Source organism: Phyllostomus discolor, chromosome 5 (assembly GCF_004126475.2).
Source record: "Phyllostomus discolor isolate MPI-MPIP mPhyDis1 chromosome 5, mPhyDis1.pri.v3, whole genome shotgun sequence".
Classification (NCBI taxonomy): domain Eukaryota; kingdom Metazoa; phylum Chordata; class Mammalia; order Chiroptera; family Phyllostomidae; genus Phyllostomus; species Phyllostomus discolor.
The window spans coordinates 57,732,584-57,751,236 of NC_040907.2; the positions used below are offsets into that span (position 1 = coordinate 57,732,584).

At 42.2% G+C, this 18,653-nt stretch overlaps 1 protein-coding gene across 2 annotated transcripts in view; it reads left to right on the forward strand.

Annotated features, from left to right (window-relative positions):
* AK5 (adenylate kinase 5) overlaps nucleotides 1-18,653 on the forward strand; it is a 203,340-nt gene that overhangs the window by 148,463 nt on the left and 36,224 nt on the right. For both annotated transcript variants that reach the window (XM_028513409.2, XM_028513408.2), the window contains exons 9-10: nucleotides 278-320; nucleotides 4,880-4,924. In XM_028513409.2, the coding sequence (XP_028369210.1) occupies nucleotides 278-320; nucleotides 4,880-4,924 (88 nt within the window). The remainder of the gene's footprint in view (nucleotides 1-277; nucleotides 321-4,879; nucleotides 4,925-18,653) is intronic.

An 18,653-nucleotide genomic window follows, 5' to 3' on the forward strand; every position in this document is an offset into this window, starting at 1 on the left:
GCACCAAGAAAACGAGGCAGGGTTTGTACCAGTTAAGAAGAACGTGAACTCTGGGGACCGGCAGCCCCGGCTTAAATCTGAGCTTTTTCCTCACTACTGTGTGATCTTACGCAAGTTAATTTCTTGAACTGAGCTTCTTCACCATAAAGGGTAGATCATAATAATGCCTCCTTTACAGAGTTATTGGGAAGATTAAATGTGTTAATGTTGGTGAGATGTTTAACACAATACATGCTAGTATCATAAGCTAATATTTTGATTTTTTTTTAATACACAGGGTGATGACCAGTCAAATGTATTTGGAGAGGACACCACGGGAGGTGAGTTTTCTTTACTGAGCAGACCAAAATGATCACTTGAGTGGCTTTAAACATGTCTTTTCTACTAAACAGCAACAAAGAGAATAAACTACCGACAACACATACCTTCCCCTTAGCAAGAGAACACAGTTAAGATGGGAACTCTGCATCCCTCCCCACTGGGTCTATGTGAAGAACCAAAGGGATGCCCTAGAGAGGCATTTCCTCATTGCCCCAAGAACATGACCCCTGAGGTACTCAGCGAAAAGAGGATGCTCTGGTAAAGTATGTTTGGGAAATGCCTAACACTCAGTCGCCTTTGGGAGAGTCATGTATATAATAGCACAGCAAGGCTCCCAGACAAGTCCTGCAGCGAAGATAGCTAGCTAACTATAATAGAACATTCTTCAACTTTTTTAAAACACAAGTCTTTTTTCTGCATAGTAGTTACTCTTCTGCAGTATACCATTGGGATGCAACCTAAGAAACACCCAAATTATACTGCTTTATCATTTGTGTCATGTTAAAAGTCCTGCAAAAAACAAAAAAATCCAACCATAATTAGCTATACAGGAAACTGAAAATAGATAAAATTATCTAAATTTGAGATTGTCCAAGAAAGATAAGGTTCATGATTGCCCTAAGTAAAATACCTTCTAACATTATCACTCTGTAATAAATGTTGTAATTATAGTCGGTAGAAATATGTTTATATTGACTGTGAATACATACAAGTAAGTGATTTGGCTTTCTAAGTAGCCCCAGCTCTCATCCTGCACTGATCCGTGAGCATGAGGTGTAGATAGAGCGTCATTTGATGATAATGGCAATGGCAGTGTGTGAAAATCTCAGTCACCCAACAACATCATGGTGATTCATGGGGAAGGGCACATAAATGGGAGCCAAGTGCAAATAAACAAGTCAGTCCCAACTCGATAGGGATTGATTGATTGCCTAATAAAGTTTCCTCTTTTCCTGGTTACAAAATTAACACATATTCATTGTGGAAAACTTTTTTTTAAAGATTTATTTATTTATTTTTAGAGAGGGAAGAGAGGGCGAAAGAGAGAGGGAGAAACATCAATGTGCGGTTGCTGGGGGCCGTGGCCTGCAACCCAGGCATGTGCCCTGGCTGGGAATCGAACCTGCAACACTTTGGTTCGCAGCCCACGCTCAATCCACTGAGCTAGGCCAGCCAGGGCCGTGGAAAACTTTTTAAGGTAGAAAATCAGAGTCATCTAAAACCTTATGAATTCTGAATAAGCATGGTCAACATTCCTAGTACATTTTATTACAGAATGTTGTCTATATATTTATTTTCACATAGTTGAGAATACATATGTGTATATAAATACTAGCTCTAATTTTGTACATGTCATAACATAAGCATGTTCCCATGTCCTTAAATACTCTCTATAACCTTAATTTGTAATCACTAAAACTAGAATAGGGTACAGCTATACCAAAAATAATAATAATAACAACCACAGCTCTTTCCTAGATTGCAAATGGATACAGGTAACCCTAAAGTCCAGAGAACAGGAGATGACCATCTGGCCCCACACGTTAAGAGCGCCAATGTATTTTTGACTTTAACAGAAAGTGCCAGATAACAAGGATTTTCCCGTCACAATGAGCTCCTCTGTGAAAAGACTGGAGCACCTCTCTGATCTAAAAGAAACAAACAAAAAAAGCATCCTTCAGTATAAAACTAAATGATTCCAAAGGCCCCAAATTCACTTTTTTCCTCTGCTTCTTGCTCTTTCTCCCTTGTCCTGTTCCCTTCTGTCACCAACCCAATTTTTTTATTTTTTATGTCCATCCTCTCTCTCTCTCTCTCTCTCTCTCTCTCTCTCTCTCTCTCTCTCTCATGGGGCCTTTCAGCTCATAGTGGATTCCTACAAAAAGGTAGAATTGTATATATAAATGAACCAGCCCAATTCCACTAAAAGTAAGTTTTATAACTGTCAGAGGAACAATCTAACTTTCAAAAGTACTGATTACCTACGTAAGGCATGAAGTGTAAGTCCTATTACAGTTGAGTAAGTCCTCTGAAGTATAAGTCCTATCCGTTTACTTAAAGTATAAAAACTGTAATTTTGTCCTCCAGAAGGGAGATGAAAACCTTCCACTATCTCTCCAGGTAATCACATTCTGCCTGTGGTTTTAGTCAGCTCATACCGATAGGATGAGCAAGAGCAGTTCCTGAGTCAGAACAAGAGCCTGGAGCTCCACCTGGACGAGGAACTCAGGGCTGACCCCGTCCTGCCCTGCTCTCCAGGGCTCTCCCCGCTGACCTGGCTGCTCCAGGAACCTCCACACCCCGGGGGCCTGGACATCCAACAAAAACGCCAAATATCTTCAACTTTAGTGTCTTACTTTAAAACTGCATGCAAATTTTTCATGAAGTAAAACAAATCATAATATCCTATATTACAATATAGTATTGTCTACTCAATGTATCTTGCAGTTTGTAAAGCATCTCCCTTAGCAGAAAGGTTAATGAGAATAATATTCAAAATTATCTTCCATCTCACTCTATCATAGCCACATCTGCCCAGCTGAAAGAAGCATTCAGCTTCAGATGTTTTGTTTTGTTTTTTCCAGCATTGTGCTCTAAAAACATGACTGTGAACATTAACTCTACACTCACCCACCCCACTGGTTTAGAATCTTTGCCTGGCCTTTGCCTAAGTACACCAAAGAAACCTTTCTGAACATTATTGTTTGTGGAATCAGCCTGCTGCCCCCACCATCATCCCCAAGGGCATTAGACAGAGCTGCTCAGAAGTGAGCCAGCTGGAGAAGGGCTTGAACACGGTGAGTTTCTCTGACCGCCCTAAGGCCTGCGTTTAAACTTTCACCATCCTCATTGTCCGGGCTGGCCTTTACATTGGAGCAGTACCTCCCTAAGTGGCTCCTACTGAATCCCACTCTGAACTTCAGAGCATCCTGAGCCTACACCTGTGCTCTTGACCTGCCCAAAAACTCTGCCTGCAGGGCAGAAGGCTGACCCAGCCCTGGCGCAGTGGAGTAAGCAGTCTGCTAACTCTCATGTTGTGACAGCAATGAGAGGGTTCAACTCTTGATCACATGTAAAATCTCATCTTTGTAAATAAAGCTCTAGAGCCTTAAAGCAAGGGTGAATTATTTGTCTCTGCTCCTCTCTCTGAAATAGTCTTGGGTAGGACTGCTATTTCCTCTGACTTCAGATCCCCACTCTAAACATTATTTTTTAGTTTGAGGTGTCCCTGCTTCCAGACTCAGCAGTAACCACTGGCATTTTCTGAGCCCAGAGCCCCCAAGGTCCCAGAGCCATTCCCAATTCAAGTTTTTGGTTGTGGTTACTTCTTCAGGGGACCTCACTCTTATCCAAGGTCTCCTGGAATTTTGGTTTACTTTAGGAGGATGTCTTACACATACAACAATAATAGCATCATAATTGTAGCCAAGGAACAAAGGGGGCCATTTCCTCACGAGCCTGTTCATTTACAAGAACCATAGGATCATGGGTATTGGAACCGTATCAGCGATCACTGCATCCAACACCTTTATTTTACAGATAGAGAAACTTAGGTGCAAGGAGAAATCATTTGCCTAGATCAAGTCAGTTGACAACAGGATCGAAAATGTAGCTCTTGTCTACCCATCCCGCAAGGCTACCTACTATACCACGTGACAACTGAAAATCTTTTAGGGCTCCACAAATTCTAGAAGGTTTTGCACTTCGCCAAAATTTCTAGTCACATCTTTGCCATAAAGCAGTAGCTCCCAAAGTTCAGTTCTCACTTGCCACCTTCATGATTTTTGCTGCATCTCTATACTACTTACTATACAACGTATCATTTAGTTAATATTTTTCACCAAATTGACTCACTGTTATTATTTATATACTTTTGTTTTAAAAGGAATTTTATATCACCACCTTAAGTGGAAAATAGCATTATTTTCTGTAAATAGGAACTATTGTTAAATTATTGTCTTCCAGACTCCCTACTTGTTTCTAACTCTTCATCAGAAAGGGATCAGCACATGTTTAACAATGTGAAATAACTCACAACTGAGACACTTAAGAAAATTTTTTTTAAAGATTTTATTTATTTATTTAGAGAGGGAAGGGAGGGAGATAGAGAGAGAGAGAGAAACATCAATGTGCGGGTGCTGGGGGCCATGGCCTGCAACCCAGGCATGTGCCCTGACTGGGAATCGAACCTGCGACACTTTGGTTCGCAGCCCGTGCTCAACCCACTGAGCTATGCCAGCCAGGGCTCACTTAAGAAATTTTTAGAATAATTGTTTAATAATGTTTTTTGTGACTAATGCTACTTAATGGCTTATCAGTTTTATCACTTAAAAGTATGTAATAATTTGTGTTTAAATGAAAATATGTTACTTGGGTCTGTGAATAAGGCTGAAATGGTCATTGGTGCCTTTTAATTATGGCCTCTGAACATATTTAATCAACTGTAAGCTTCTTATCAAAAAGAACTACAAGAGTTTGGTTTTTATATGGCATAAATAAAACCAGAGTTTCAATACAGTACTTCTTGCCAATAACTTCAATTATTCTTACTTTAAAGGTGTCATGGAAGACTTGAGGAAGTACAAAATTATTTTCATGATTGGTGAGTAACTGTCCTTAAATTTTCTAATACAATTGCTTAATAATAACAACTTGGTAGTGGAAAAGGCTATTTCATTTCTCATTCTGTTTTGAAATCTTGCTTTTTCTCTTGCTTTTTTTTTGGTGAAGATAAAAACCAGACACTTTTGGATTGCTGCTTTTATTTGTATCTTTTCAGCACAGACAACGTAGAGCTCTAAATGGGCCCTTCCCGCTTCAGCACTCTGTTGTGTGGGATGGGACCCTGGGCTGTCTCCCACATTGTCGCCCGCCAGATACTTACTGCCTGTCAAACCCATGCTGGCAATGAACAGGGATCACTGAGTTTCCATCTTCCATGGAAAGAACTAATCAAATTATTATCACAAAATTAGGAAAGATACGAAAAACCAAAACAGAACAACCTGCGTGGAGTGTTTGGGATAGAAGTGAGTTTTTACTTTATACAGGGTGATCAGGGAAGGCTTCCCTGTGGAGGTGACATTTAAGCAGGGAACTAAAGGAAGAGATAGGGCCACTGAGGGGATTCACGGGAGGTGAGAAAAGGAAGAATTCCAGCCAAAAAAAGAACATGCCTTAAGCAGTGACAATTCTTGAGCCCAACCTGAATGTTATTTCTGACCTACTTGCATCTAGTTGACTTTAACCTTGGGATCTGGATGGATTCTTGCCACATTTAATTTACATTCTTTTCAGAAAGTGAAAGTACATTATTTCTACTCCTTACTAAAGAGAAACTCATCATCATAATTTCAAAGAAAATTTCCCTTTCCACATAAACTTTACTTAGTTTTCTTGGCAACAAGGCCAAGACACAATACATTCTGCTTTCTGTTTAGCTTTTATCTTAGGGATCAAATTAGAAAGAGGAGAGACTTTTTAAACTTGATGTGCAGGAATCCAAAGAATGAGCCTCTATTGTCATGTAGAAATCTGCATCTTTATCAATATCATCCAAAAACAGCTTTGAAATATAATACAGCATATTTTGTGGTGGTTGTTCTGCATCTAGCATTAATATTATTTCAGATTTACCCAGTGTTTAGCATTCACAGTTGAATTTTAAAATAGATTTTCAAATGTCACTTGTATGTGTCTAGGACAAAATTTTCAGCTCACCTGTTCCTAAGTCCTGTGCCCTTCAGAAGGTCAAATAGCACAATATAAAACCTTTGGCATCAGACAAAGCTTGAGACCCAAAGGCTCACAGATCACACTCAGAGCTGCTGCTCTGAGCAAAAGGCTTTTCTGATATCCTGTATAAGTAAGCTCTGTAAACTCTCCTGTATATCAACTTATTGGTCAGTCACTGTCCTAGTAAAAAAAAAAAAAAAGGATTCCAGATTACTGTTTGGGCAGTAGAAGATACAAAGCCACTGTGATATCAGTAAAAATAATTGTTTTTCTGGGGTATTTAGTGGACTCTGCTTGAAAACTAAGGTCTTGGTTCCAAACACTTCCTTGATGGATGGCAGAATGATACATTAGGTACTGCAGGTCGATTTGAGCTTGTAAAAATACTCAGGATATCATAGACATACCCACAGCAGTTTTGGTGAGTTTCAATAAACAAGAGTCAGATGGTTTCAGTGAAACAAGTGTGGCTTTGTCTATATGAGAAGATGGCTGAATTTTTTTTTATTGTCTTAAATTATTGTCTTGGCATCTACCAGAATCACAGTGGAGCTGTAGTGTTAGCAGAGGCTAATTTTACATCCTCGCTGTTAGTCATAAGATAAAATTAATATTCCTAAAGCACTCCTCCCCATTTCAAAGTGTCCACTAGTTCCCTTTTGTCCACAGAAAGGCCCAGTCAGACTTGCCTTCAAAGTTCTCTCCCTGCTGGCCTTGGTGTGTCTTGCCTATTTCCCACTGCACTCCAAGTCTTTGGCTCCAACCCCACCTGCATCATTATCGCCTCTTGAACAGTTCCTTGCTTTTGACATTGTTTTCATTTGAAATGTCTTCTCCCCTAGCTAATCATGCCCCCAAGGTCAGGTGTAAGTTCTGACTCCCTGTGAAGTCTTCTCTAGTCACCAGCTTCTACCTGTGAGCTCCTCCATTCTTTGGGTCTGCATCCCTCCTTTGGATACCCCAGAATGAGTAGAACAACAAACATTTGTTGGAATCATGAGTTCTTTAGGAAGCCTTGTGGTCAGTTTCCATAACAACCGAAATAGCAATTGGAGTTCCTGGAATGGAACTGACAGGCAGGTTGTTGCTGTTGCTGTTGCTGTTGCTGTTGCTATTTCTGGCAGGATGGTTTTCAGGTTAATGAGCCTCATCGGATGCTCCTTGCTCCACGTAGCTGCCACCCTCTCACTGAGGACAAGCAACATCAACTCCCTCCCTCCCCCTGCCCCCAACTTGGTGCTCTTTCTCCCTCATTTGCAAAATAGTTATAAGTGGAGGTAGGCAATAACACTGCTGTCCTCTGAATGGAAAAAAATGGTCCGGGAAAGTGGACCAAAGGTAGCAGGGGTGGACCTAGCCGGCCCTTTGAATGTTTTGTGACTATTACCTCTTTGTTCACGAAGGAAGCAGCTCGGTAGCTGTTTATAGACAAATACTTCCAAAGGATAGATAAGGATTGCACAGGATAGGGCCTGGTGATCAGAAAGATTAAAAAGGTCCTATGGGCTTTGACTATTCATACAAAATACAAGAACTGTGCTAATATTATAAGACCGGAACTCAGTCATTAGTGAAAATGAAAAATTATTTGGAAAATGTTGAAATATTCTCATTATATCCCACCAACAGGCTCCCACAGCTTTTCATAACATTTTCTGGTACATTTCTCTTCTTCTTCTTCTTTTTTTTAATCTCTTGATCATTATCTATTATGGCTCCTTTTTCCCTTGTGTGCTTTTCATGGCCTGCCTATTCCCAAAATGGAACATGACCTGAATTCCTATTAATTCCTCTCTAAAGCCTTGGTAGAAGTGCTTCGGTTTGGAAAATCATCTGACTTTACTGATGAGGTGTGACACTGAATGGCATCATGATCAAGACACCGTCCGATGCCTTGAACCTTAGTCTGCCAGGACACCCGCGGCCTTGTGTACGTCAGCACTGGTGCTGACAAACTGCTTTCAGCAGTAAGCTTTGAGAGGCACTTGTAGAGTGTTTTTGTGTTGTTCTGTGCATTTTTGATCACTGCCCAACTAGTCCTATTTCTTTCCTGGATGAAAACTGGGGCAATGCGAATTTTTGCTCAAAACTTAATATTTCAGTGAATAAGTCTAATTTTTAAAGAGTATTTTCTTGAGGCCCAAGTTGAATGTTTTTGGTGGAGTTGACTCATATGTTTGGTTAGATGAAAAATGAAAAACAACTTGGGGAAAAAATAAAAGCAAATCTGATTGTTTTAAATAGAAGCCAATGTTCATGGAACACTTACACCAAGTACTGTATAACATGCCTTATATCTTCTTTGGTGCTTGTATCCACTCGATGGAGTATTATCACCATTCTGACTTTTCAAGTAAGACGTTAGAGAGTTAATTCACTACCAAGTGATGGATCAGGGCTTGGAGACTGGGATTTTTTCATTGGCAACAGATGCTTTCAATTGTGTGTTTGGTTTGGTTTGGTTTGTTCAGTTTGGTTTGAAGGGACCGCTTGCTTTATTTCTTTTCAAGAAAATGTCTGGCAGATACCGAAGTCTGAAAAACTGTAATTTATCTGTTAGTTGGTCTGTCAGAAGGTAAAAATGGTGGCCAGCTAAGAAAGCAACTAGTGAAACAACTCAAACACACAGAGCTTTTCCTTGAGAAAACTATTAGCCTGGGTGTGCTACCCAGCCTCTATGCTTCCTATTTTGTCACACAAAATATTACAATGAGGTTGGGCCTAAGGGTCAGAATTAATCTTTTTCACTGCTCCATCAAGGGCATTCTTAAGTGACAGTGGTGTTTTTCTGTCCTTTCACAGTGAGTACACAGTGGTGAAGAATACATGGCTAGCAGATGTGGCTCCGCTGCCTTGATTTGCACTGCAGTTTCACAGCCATGGTTTTTGCCTCACCAGTGAAAAGCAAATAGCTTCTTAGTGTTGCAATGAAAGTAAGGGACTCCTACAGTCAGTGGACCACACTTTGAGAACCACCACCTTCATTTTAATTGGGGGGGAGGGGGGAGGTGAGCAGGTATATGAAACTCCAGACTTAGCATTTAGAAGATCTGGGAGGAGAAGAGTCCCTTGTGCCTTCTTTTCACTTTCTTTTCAAGAGCAAATAACCTCACAAATATGAGGAAGGGGTCAGGGAAAAGGGGGTGTATTTACTAAAAGGCCCTGTTTCTCTGGGCTCCTGTGGGCTTGGAAAGGTTCTGAATGTTTCTCTGTGCCCAGTGGCAGAAGGATGCTTGTCAGAATTGAGCAAAGGGGGATGAATGTACCAGGAGGACCAGAAGGAGGCTCCAAAGCAGGGGCTGGAAGGAAAGTAGAAGGGGGACACCCCAGGAAACCAACAACCCTGGGAAAAACCAGGACTGGAAGAAAGATAAAGAAAACCTTTAAGGCAAGAGAATAGCCCTGACGTGAACATTGTGCTATGGACTTGGCTAATTCTGCTCAGGCTGTTATAACAAAAATACCACAGATTCAGTGCCTTATTCACAAAAGAAATGTATTTCTCACAGTTCTGGGGGCTGGGAAGTCTACGATCAAAGCATTGACAGATTCAGTAGCTAGAGAAGGCCCTGCTTCCTGGTTCATGGACATTGGTCTTTTGCTGTGTTCTCACAAGGCGAGAGAGAGGGGCACTAATCCCATTCAGAAAGGCTCCACCCTCATGTCCTAATCAACTCCCAAAGGCCGCACCCTCCGAATGCCAGCACTGTAGGCTTTAGGATTTAACATATGAATTTGGGGAAACACAAACATTCAGTCTGTAGCAGAACTGGGGTGTCAAGGTTATCAGATATCATTGCACTGGACTAAGAGAACCAGGTTGGACTTGACTGAATTTCCACTATGAAGTGAAAACAGGCAATTTATAAGCTAAGCTAGGTTCACACTGAGAAATGAGTTTCCATCTGACTCCAAAGCCTGTGGTCCGCCCTCACTGTGAAACCATCCCTGCTCTAGACACAGACACATAATTGCCACAGCTCTTGCTGACCCTGAAAGGATACAGTTACTCGGGGCCCCTTCTACACTCTCCTGGGCCTACACTTGTACTTTCAAAGTCCAGGCTACTCAGGATGGGAGGGTATAGGGGAAGAGATACGGGGCCACTTTCCAAGAGCACCTCAAATGCATTTACAAACCATGGATGTCTTCCTGACATTGGAGAAGTGTGGGCATTGTGTGCAGACAGTAACCCTACTTAATTATATAAATCTTCTCATTGTAAAAAGGTTCTAAGTCATGTTGAACTAGAAAAAAACACTCTCTTTAATCAGACCAAATTAATAAACCTTTATCAAGGGCTTAATATGTATAAAGAACTGTGAGATTCACAAGACATTAAACAGCCTTTGGAACACTGCATGACATGGCTGAAGTGGGGTTTTCTTTATGTTTTTTAAATTATTTTCTCCAGCCCTGGCTGGCGGAGCTCAGTGGATTGAGTGCGGGCTGCGAACCAAAGTGTCGCAGGTTCAATTCCCAGCCAGGGTACATGCCTGGGTTGCAGGCCATAACCCCAGCAACCACACATTGATGTTTCTCTCTCTCTTTATCTCCCTCCCTTCCCTCTCTAAAAATAAATAAATAAAATCTTTAAAAAATTATTTTCTCAAAGAAAGGAATGTTGCTGAGTTAATCGAGTTGTCCAGAAGGGCGAACTGCTACTAAAAAGAACACAAGGGAGTTTATCCAGGTATGGTGAATGGACACCTCACACCTTCACACTCATGGTCTCCCTACCCATTTCTTGAGATCTTTCTGGAAACACCAGTAACTCACCAATGGGGTCACCTAGTGAAGTTTCAGGAGCTCAGCCTGTTTACTCGGTCAAGGCCACATCTCTAGGCCTAACTCACCGACAGCCTGTTTTGCTTGTTCTGAAACCCACAAAAAATGACCAGCGGACACGGGCAGCTTCTACAGACTCTAGAAGGATCCAGTGCTGGAGATGAGAGAACATCCAGAATCCTGTGTTTGTACCTAAGCTCTGTGGATCCATTCCCTTAGGCTCTCTGAGTTTCCTTTAAATGACAAAATCACATTTGTTCTCTGTCTACCCCAAGTTTGAGCAGCCAGAGAGCTGACACATTGTTAGCTGTTCCCTTTGGAAGCACATGCAACAGAGACATAACCCTAAGAAAGTGAACTGCGAAGAGAAGTCAGTCAGGGTCTCCATCTCCTACCCCCAAAACATTTATGTTAATTACTTCAGAAAAATATTAAAACTGACGTATACTGATGAGTTACTGTGTTCCAGATACCATGTTGTGTTTATCTTTTTTAATCCTCACACCAGTCTTCCCAGTTTTACAGATGAAGACGTGGAGGCTCAGAGAGGTTAAGCAGCTTTCCCAAAGTTATACAGTGAATAAGTGACAGAGTTAAGACTCGGGCCAAGTTTCTCAGACTTCAGAGCCCACGCCCTCAAAGTGTGTGGAGATGTGTAATAACGAGGTCAAAATGTAGACAGTGATGTGGGAATATTGTGGGCGAAGGAAGAGTTTGCCATAATAATTTGAGTAAGTGCCTTGATTTTCTATTTTACTTTGTTCCTATGTATCTAGCTATGGATGTCTGAAAACAAAAACAAAATAATAAGACATCAAATGAATATCTATAAGACAGACATCTGAGTGCCCCAGACACATTTCTCCCAATTGTGGGAAATTCCATGTAACCCCCCAAACAGGAAACTATCTGAATCCATGAAACTATCGGAACCATTACCCTACCCCCTCCCAACGCAAACTGATTTCAGAATATGTCCCCTGCATCTTTTACTAAGAAGATGTATCATGGGTACCTTTTTAATGAACATTACCAAAACTACTATATTTCAGAGGGACATGGGCAGCCGTGAGCAAGTATTTGAGAATGTGATAGTGGTGGAACTGAGGAAGTTTGGTGCCTCTGAGATGTTCTCTGCATGTTGGATGGAGTTCATTGACTGTATATTGACCTCAAACAATGGCTTAATATGGAGGTGGAGGAAAAATAGCCTAAGCCAGGAATTATTTAGACTTTAAGGGGGCTGCTTAACTCCCCTACTTATAAATATATTATCTTGTTGCTATAATAGATTCTTCCATTAGATGTATATTCTTTTGGGTGACTCTCATGAATTCATTTGATATATTTATTGAGTTTCTACTGTACACCAACCAGCAAAGTGATAGGCGTAAGCACATGAAGATGGAAGGTTGCGCTCCATAATCTCAAGGAGCTCTTATAGGGAGGAGAAAGACAGCACAGCTTGGCACATGCAGTGGCAGAGGCATAGGTGATGGCAAGGAAGACTGAAGTGGGGGCATGAGGATCAGAGCTGAGTTCTGAGAAAGAAAAGGACTATGTGAAGACAGTTGGGTGGGCCCAGGCAAGGAGAGGGAACAAGCGTTCAAGAGAGAGCCTCAGAGGTTGGGGTAAAGGCCGGGGCATGAAAGACCTTCAGGGCTTTTACTTAGTCACTCATCAGCAGATCTGCATTTCGGAAAGGGACGCTGGCAGCAGTGAGAGGGAGCCCCGGCTGCGGCAGGGAGGCCCGTCGGGAGGTGGATGGTCATGCAGGTGAGGAACAAGGAAGCAGCATAAATGAAAGAGAGGAAACAGATCCAGGAGATTTTTGGAAGTAGAATTCATAAGACTGAAAGGTCCACTGTGTATACAGGTGAGTGAGAGGAATTAGCACAACTCAGAAGTGACTCATTTAGACAACCAGGTAAACAGAGGTGCCTTTCAAGGAGATAGGGAATGTGGAAACTGAATGGGTTTTGAGAGAATGACAAAGAATTCAGCTTTAAACATCTTAAAATTGAACAGCCCTGGCTGGGTAGCTTAGTTGCTTAGATCATCATCCTAATACTTAAAGGTTTTGGGTTCGATCCCTGGTCAGGGCACATACGAGAATCAACCAATGGCTGCATAAATAAGTGGAACAATAGCTCTCTGTTTCTTTCTCTCTCCCTTCCTCTCTCTTTCTAAATCAATCAATTAAAAAAAATCTTAAAAGAAAGTAAAGCTGTTACAAACATTAAAAAACATCTTAAGATTGAGATGCTGCCCTGGCTGGCGTAGCTCAGTGGATTGAGCGCGGGCTTGCAAACCAAAGTGTCGCAGGTTCGATTCCCAGCCAGGGCACATGCCTGGGTTGCAGGCCATGACCCCCAGCAACCGCACATTAATGTTTCTCTCTCTCTCTATCTCTCTATCTCCCTCCCTTCCCTCTCCAAAAATAAATAAATAAAATCTTTAAAAAAAAAAAGATTGAGATGCTTATGGAACATCCATGAGGTAATGTCCACTAAAGAAAAGGATTTGGGGATCTGATACCCAAAGTAGCAGTTCTATCTGCAGACACAGATGTGGCTTTCACCAGGATCACAGTGGCTAGTGAAGCCGTGTGTGAGCAAGAGGTCCCCCAGGGAGCTGAGGGAGAGTGGGGACAGGGAGAACTGAGACCTGGAGTCCAAGAAAAACCCGGCCCAGGGCAAAGAAGGAGAGAGCAGAGAGGGAAGTGGGATATCGAGAGCAAATGACATCATAGAAGGCAAGGGTGGAGAGAGTTTCCATCTGGGAAAGTTAAATGAAATGTAATAAAAAAAACATCTGTGGGTTTGGCAACTGAAGAGTATTTGGTGACTCTAGCAAGAGCAGCGCCAGTGGAACAGAAAGGAGTTGCGTCAGTGGGTTCGGGTGACTGAGTAAGAGTGAGGATGTGTGCAGACTACACTTCCCAGAAACTTGACTGAGAAAGGAAAGGCTTAGGGCAGTTTCTAAAGGAAAGGAAAGTCAAAAGTGGAATATTTTTAAATATGAGAGAGTCAAGCACGTTTGTAAAAAGAGAATCAAGTTAAGAGCATGAATGACGTGAGTTCAGCCCCAGATCCCCATGTCCTTGCTGTGTGACCTAGACAACATTCTTATACCCAGCGTTCCTCAGTGTTCTCACCTGTAATGTAGAAGTAATGGGTGTACCTAGGTCATGGGGGTAATGTGCGGATGAACCGAGTTAACATGTCAGTGCTCTCTGTAAATATTCAACAAGCAGGAGCTATCATTGTAACTATTATATGCAGTGTGAAAGGAGACAATAAGAAGTAGAGGATCCTGAGAAAGGGGCCATTAGAAAGAAGAAAGGATACCTACAAGCTGGGGGAGCCATGACAAAGGTAAAGAGGTTGGATGAGTGCCTATATCTGTTTCTGCCATCATTTGTTAAAAGTAAACACTCTCACCCTGGCTGGTGTGGCTCAGTGTGTTGAGTGCCAGTCTGAGAACCAAAGGGTCACCGGTTCGATTCCCAGTCAGAGCACAAGCCTGGGTTGTAGGCCAGGTCCCCTGGATGGGGAGCGAGAGAGGCAACCACACATTGATGTTTCCCTCTCTTTCTCCCTCCCATCCACTCTGTCTAAAAATAAATAAATAAAATCTTTAAAAAATAAAAAAAGGTTCAAAAAACATGTGAGTCATTACCCTTTTAAAAAAGCAATTAAACACTCTCTAAGGAACTGACCTGTTAAGTGAGGCTTCACCGGGAGCAGCGGTGGTTGGCTGGGATCGGGGCCAGCTGGAGTGAGAAAATATCTCGTGGGCCTTGGGCTTAAACCTGCCTGTGGGCTGCCACTTTCTCCTCTGACACATTCCTGCAGTTGTTTACAACAAAACAACACAGGTTTCCCTGTTGGAGAGCATGTCTAGCCTTGAGGAATAAAGCAGAACAACAAGCCAGTGCTTCAGGAGGCAGTGCCTGTCTTAGCCTTACAAAATGTCCCATTTAATTCAAGCTCCAGAAACGAGAGTCCGGGGCATCATTTTAGCTCCAAATGGAATATATTTAAACCAAACATCAGGTGGTCCAGACGATGAAAGACCCCTCTTGTAACTGTGTGCAGTGATTTTGCTTTAACATGACAGGTTCCTGTGACCTACGTATTATTTTTTCTCGTATTGTTGGGGGCACTGACTCTGAAGATGTTCCTCATGGTTGTCCCGTGCTTTGAGTGATGCCTTCTGCTAGAAAGCTGATTACCGAGTTAGTACCACACACTCACTCATCCACACCAGCCCAATGACCTTGGGTTAAAATGGAAAGAACCTCTGTAGTCCAACAGCATCTTTTCCTGCTTGGGCACACTCTTGTAGTAAATGCATGGGAAACTGGTGTGGACAGAACAGCGTGTAAAACCAGTCTTGTTTTTCTTGCAAGTCTCAGCTTGGTCTTGGTGGAGCTATTGAGGCAAGCCCTGAGACAGCCCCTCATTCCAACGTGTGTTGTTGAGAAAGGAAGAGAATGCTAAGCAGTGAGAAACTTGGCAATTAGTAGACATTCTGTATAATTAGAATGAATGAGTGGGCAGGTGGGTGGGTGGGTGGGTGGATGGATGGGTTGGAATGCAACATGATGAGAGCTTAGAAAATTACTGTCCCCAAGTTTCCCAAGCTCAGTTGTGGTAAATAAACACTCATGGTCAGAAATAAGGAAATATTCTATTACTCTTCTACATGGTTTCTCCAGAGTCACTTCATGCCCTAAAATAGCTGCTGGTGTTCAAGCCATTGAATCCTAAATCCATTAAACAGGAAAGAGGAAATGGGGGAGAAGAACACCCCTCTTCCCTTTCAAGTCACTTCCTGGATGTCGTATTTACCACTTCCGCTCCTCTCCCATCGGTCACAGGGCACTTTTATCTGCAAGGGAGGCTGGTAAACAAATATATTCCAAATGGCCTTGTGTGCATTTAAAAATCATGACATTTAATTTTTTAGAATAAAACAGAACAAAGAAATTGTGTTTCTACTGCTAATTATTTTTTAATTTATTTTTTACATTTTTAATTTTTACATTATTTTTTATTGTATTTTTGCCATCACCATTTACCATCCCCCATACACTCTTCCACCTCCACCCACCCCACCCCCATCCCCTCCACAGTCACCACACTGTTGTCCGTGTCCTCGATTTCACTCATGTGTGGAATCTAATGGACAAACTGAACTAACAAGCAACACAGAAACAGGCTCATAGATAGAGAGCAGGCTGACAGCTAGGGGGAGGGAGTGGCTGAGGGTGGAAGGATTGAGCAGAAAAGGGGAGAAAAGAAAGAAAAGATCTACTGCAGATTCTAACACAGGCCTCCTCCTGGCAGCTTGGAAAATGGGTTTGTCCCTTTTTATTTTCGGTTTTCGTGTTTAATTATCTGTGGTAGGACTGAGTTTACCAAAGTAATAGACGGAAGGTGCACCTCTGCGGAGCCAACACCAGTGGCCAGGGCAGCAGTGGAGAGTACAGTCAAGCTGGGCCTCCGAGAAGTCTGTAGTCCACTCTCAAAACCAGGGCGGTAGCCTGACAAGCGGGCAGAGGCTGTGGCCCTACTTTGGAAATGCTACTTTGGGGGCTGCCCAGTGATGCCTCTTGGGCTACCCACCAAAGCCCCTGTGATGCCACCCCTCCTGCCCCCTACCCCACTGTGGTGGCAGCAAACTTGGCAGGAACTGGCCTAGCCTTGAGCCCTAGCAGAGGGCACTGGCTGCTTCTCTTGGTCTCCCCTGCAGGTGAGAGGGTCTCTTTCTGTTGGACAGCTTCCGTCTTTATGAAGGTCTCCCTAAGACTCAGTCAAAAATAGACATTTTTAACCAAAATGAGGTCCCACAACTTTGAAACATACTCTTTGTGCTTAACAAAATGCCATGGGCATCCTTCCAAAATTATAAAACTGAATATGTCATTTTTAAAAGATGTTTTATAATTAAACTGAAACACTCAAATCATAAGTGCTTAGTCTGATGAATTTTCACTAAGTGACATACCCATCTTCCAACATTCAAATCAAGGATGAACACGTAACCAGCACCCCAGAAGGCTCCCTTCAGCCCCCTTCTACCCACTGCCCCCCACAAAGAAAACCATAGATAGTTTTGAACTTTATATAAATGGAATCACACTGTTTGTATTTATTTGTATGTCTTCTTTGAACACATCATTTTAATGACTGCGTATTATTCCTTTGTATTGCTATAACATAACTTATACCGTCTATTCCTGTTGTGGTGTATTTTCCCCAACTTTTTGCTTTAATTAAAAATGCTGTAATGGCCCTGGCTGGCATAGCTCAGTGGATTGAGTGTGAGCTGAGAACCAAAGCATCTCAGGTTCAATTCCCAGTCAGGGCACATGCCTAGGTTGTGGGCCAGGTCCCCAGTGGGGGCCACATGAGAGGCAACCACATATTGATATTTCTCTCTCTCTCTTTCTCCCTCCCTTCCCCTCTCTAAAAATAAATAAATAAAATCTTTTTAAAAAATGCCATAATGAGTATCTATGAAATAAAAACAGTTATTTTACCCCTTAGGATAAACTCATTGATGTGGAAACTTTTAAGGCTTTTGACCTATATTAACCAAATTGCCCTTCAGAAAGGTGATACCAATTTTATATTCTCATCACAGCATAGATGAATCAGTTTCTGTGGTGTGGCCCCAAATTGAACCCAAAACCCAGATGTAACCCAACTAACATCCACCAAATATGCCCCCCGCCTGTCTTAAATACCCTCCTTTCCTTTCACAGAACAAAACAGATTGTAAGCACAAATATTCTCCAAGTTCTCTGACAAAAACAAAAACATAGATGGTAGGGCAGGAAATAACCTTGGAATTTATCAAGTCTAACACATGTATTTTCAGATAAGAATGCAGAAGCCCAAAGAGGAGAAATATCAGAGCAGACGGATTCCTAGTGAAAACCAGACCAGACAGCGACACATAGAGAAAAGGTTGCAAAGATGCAAAACAAAATGGATTTTCATCAGTTACCTTTAGGGTCATGAGAATTTTTTTTTCTTTTGACTTTTCTAAATTATCTATATCTTCAATAAAAAGCATATACTTCTCTCACAGTGAAGAAAAACTATCTTCTATAAAAGAAGGAAAAATAGAAGGGAGAGACTAAGTTTATAAATTGCCAATTATATCCGTTTAATGCATGCCTAAGATCATAGGGCAGGGGCCACAAAAAAAAGGAAATGAGGTGACTTCATAAGTTTAAGAAGAATGTGGAAGGGACAGAGCACTCTAGAACCATGAAGCCCAAGAATTCAGAGACCAAAACAAGCAGAGCTGGTCATGAAGCACCTTTTAGAAGGCTCCAGTCTGTCAGTTGGGTGAGTTGTGCCTGAAACAGGCCCTGGAGACTGCTGGGGGAAGAAACAAAGGACAGGTTTTCACTGGTGTTTTCCTGTGGGTACGCTGGAAGTCCTGTCTCAGTACCTGTTTGGAGACGGGGGTAGGGTGGAGAGGGGGTAGAATGGAGAGGGGGTAGGGTAGAGAGGGGGCAGGGTGGAGAGGGGGCAGGGTGGAGAGGGGGCAGGGTGGAGCATGGGGTAGAAATGTTCAGGAGCCACCACCATGGTGCCTGCCCTTTTCTCTCACCCAAGACCTGAACCTTCTTTTTCTTCTGTTGATGTAAGAGTTAGAGTATGGAATCCAATTTCAGAGTCTCATCTGAATTAAACATTTCACATGTCTCACTGTGCCTGTGGTGGATTTTAGCTGTGATTCACAAAATCCTAGGCTGTTGGAGTTGTCAAAACAGAGATGAAATC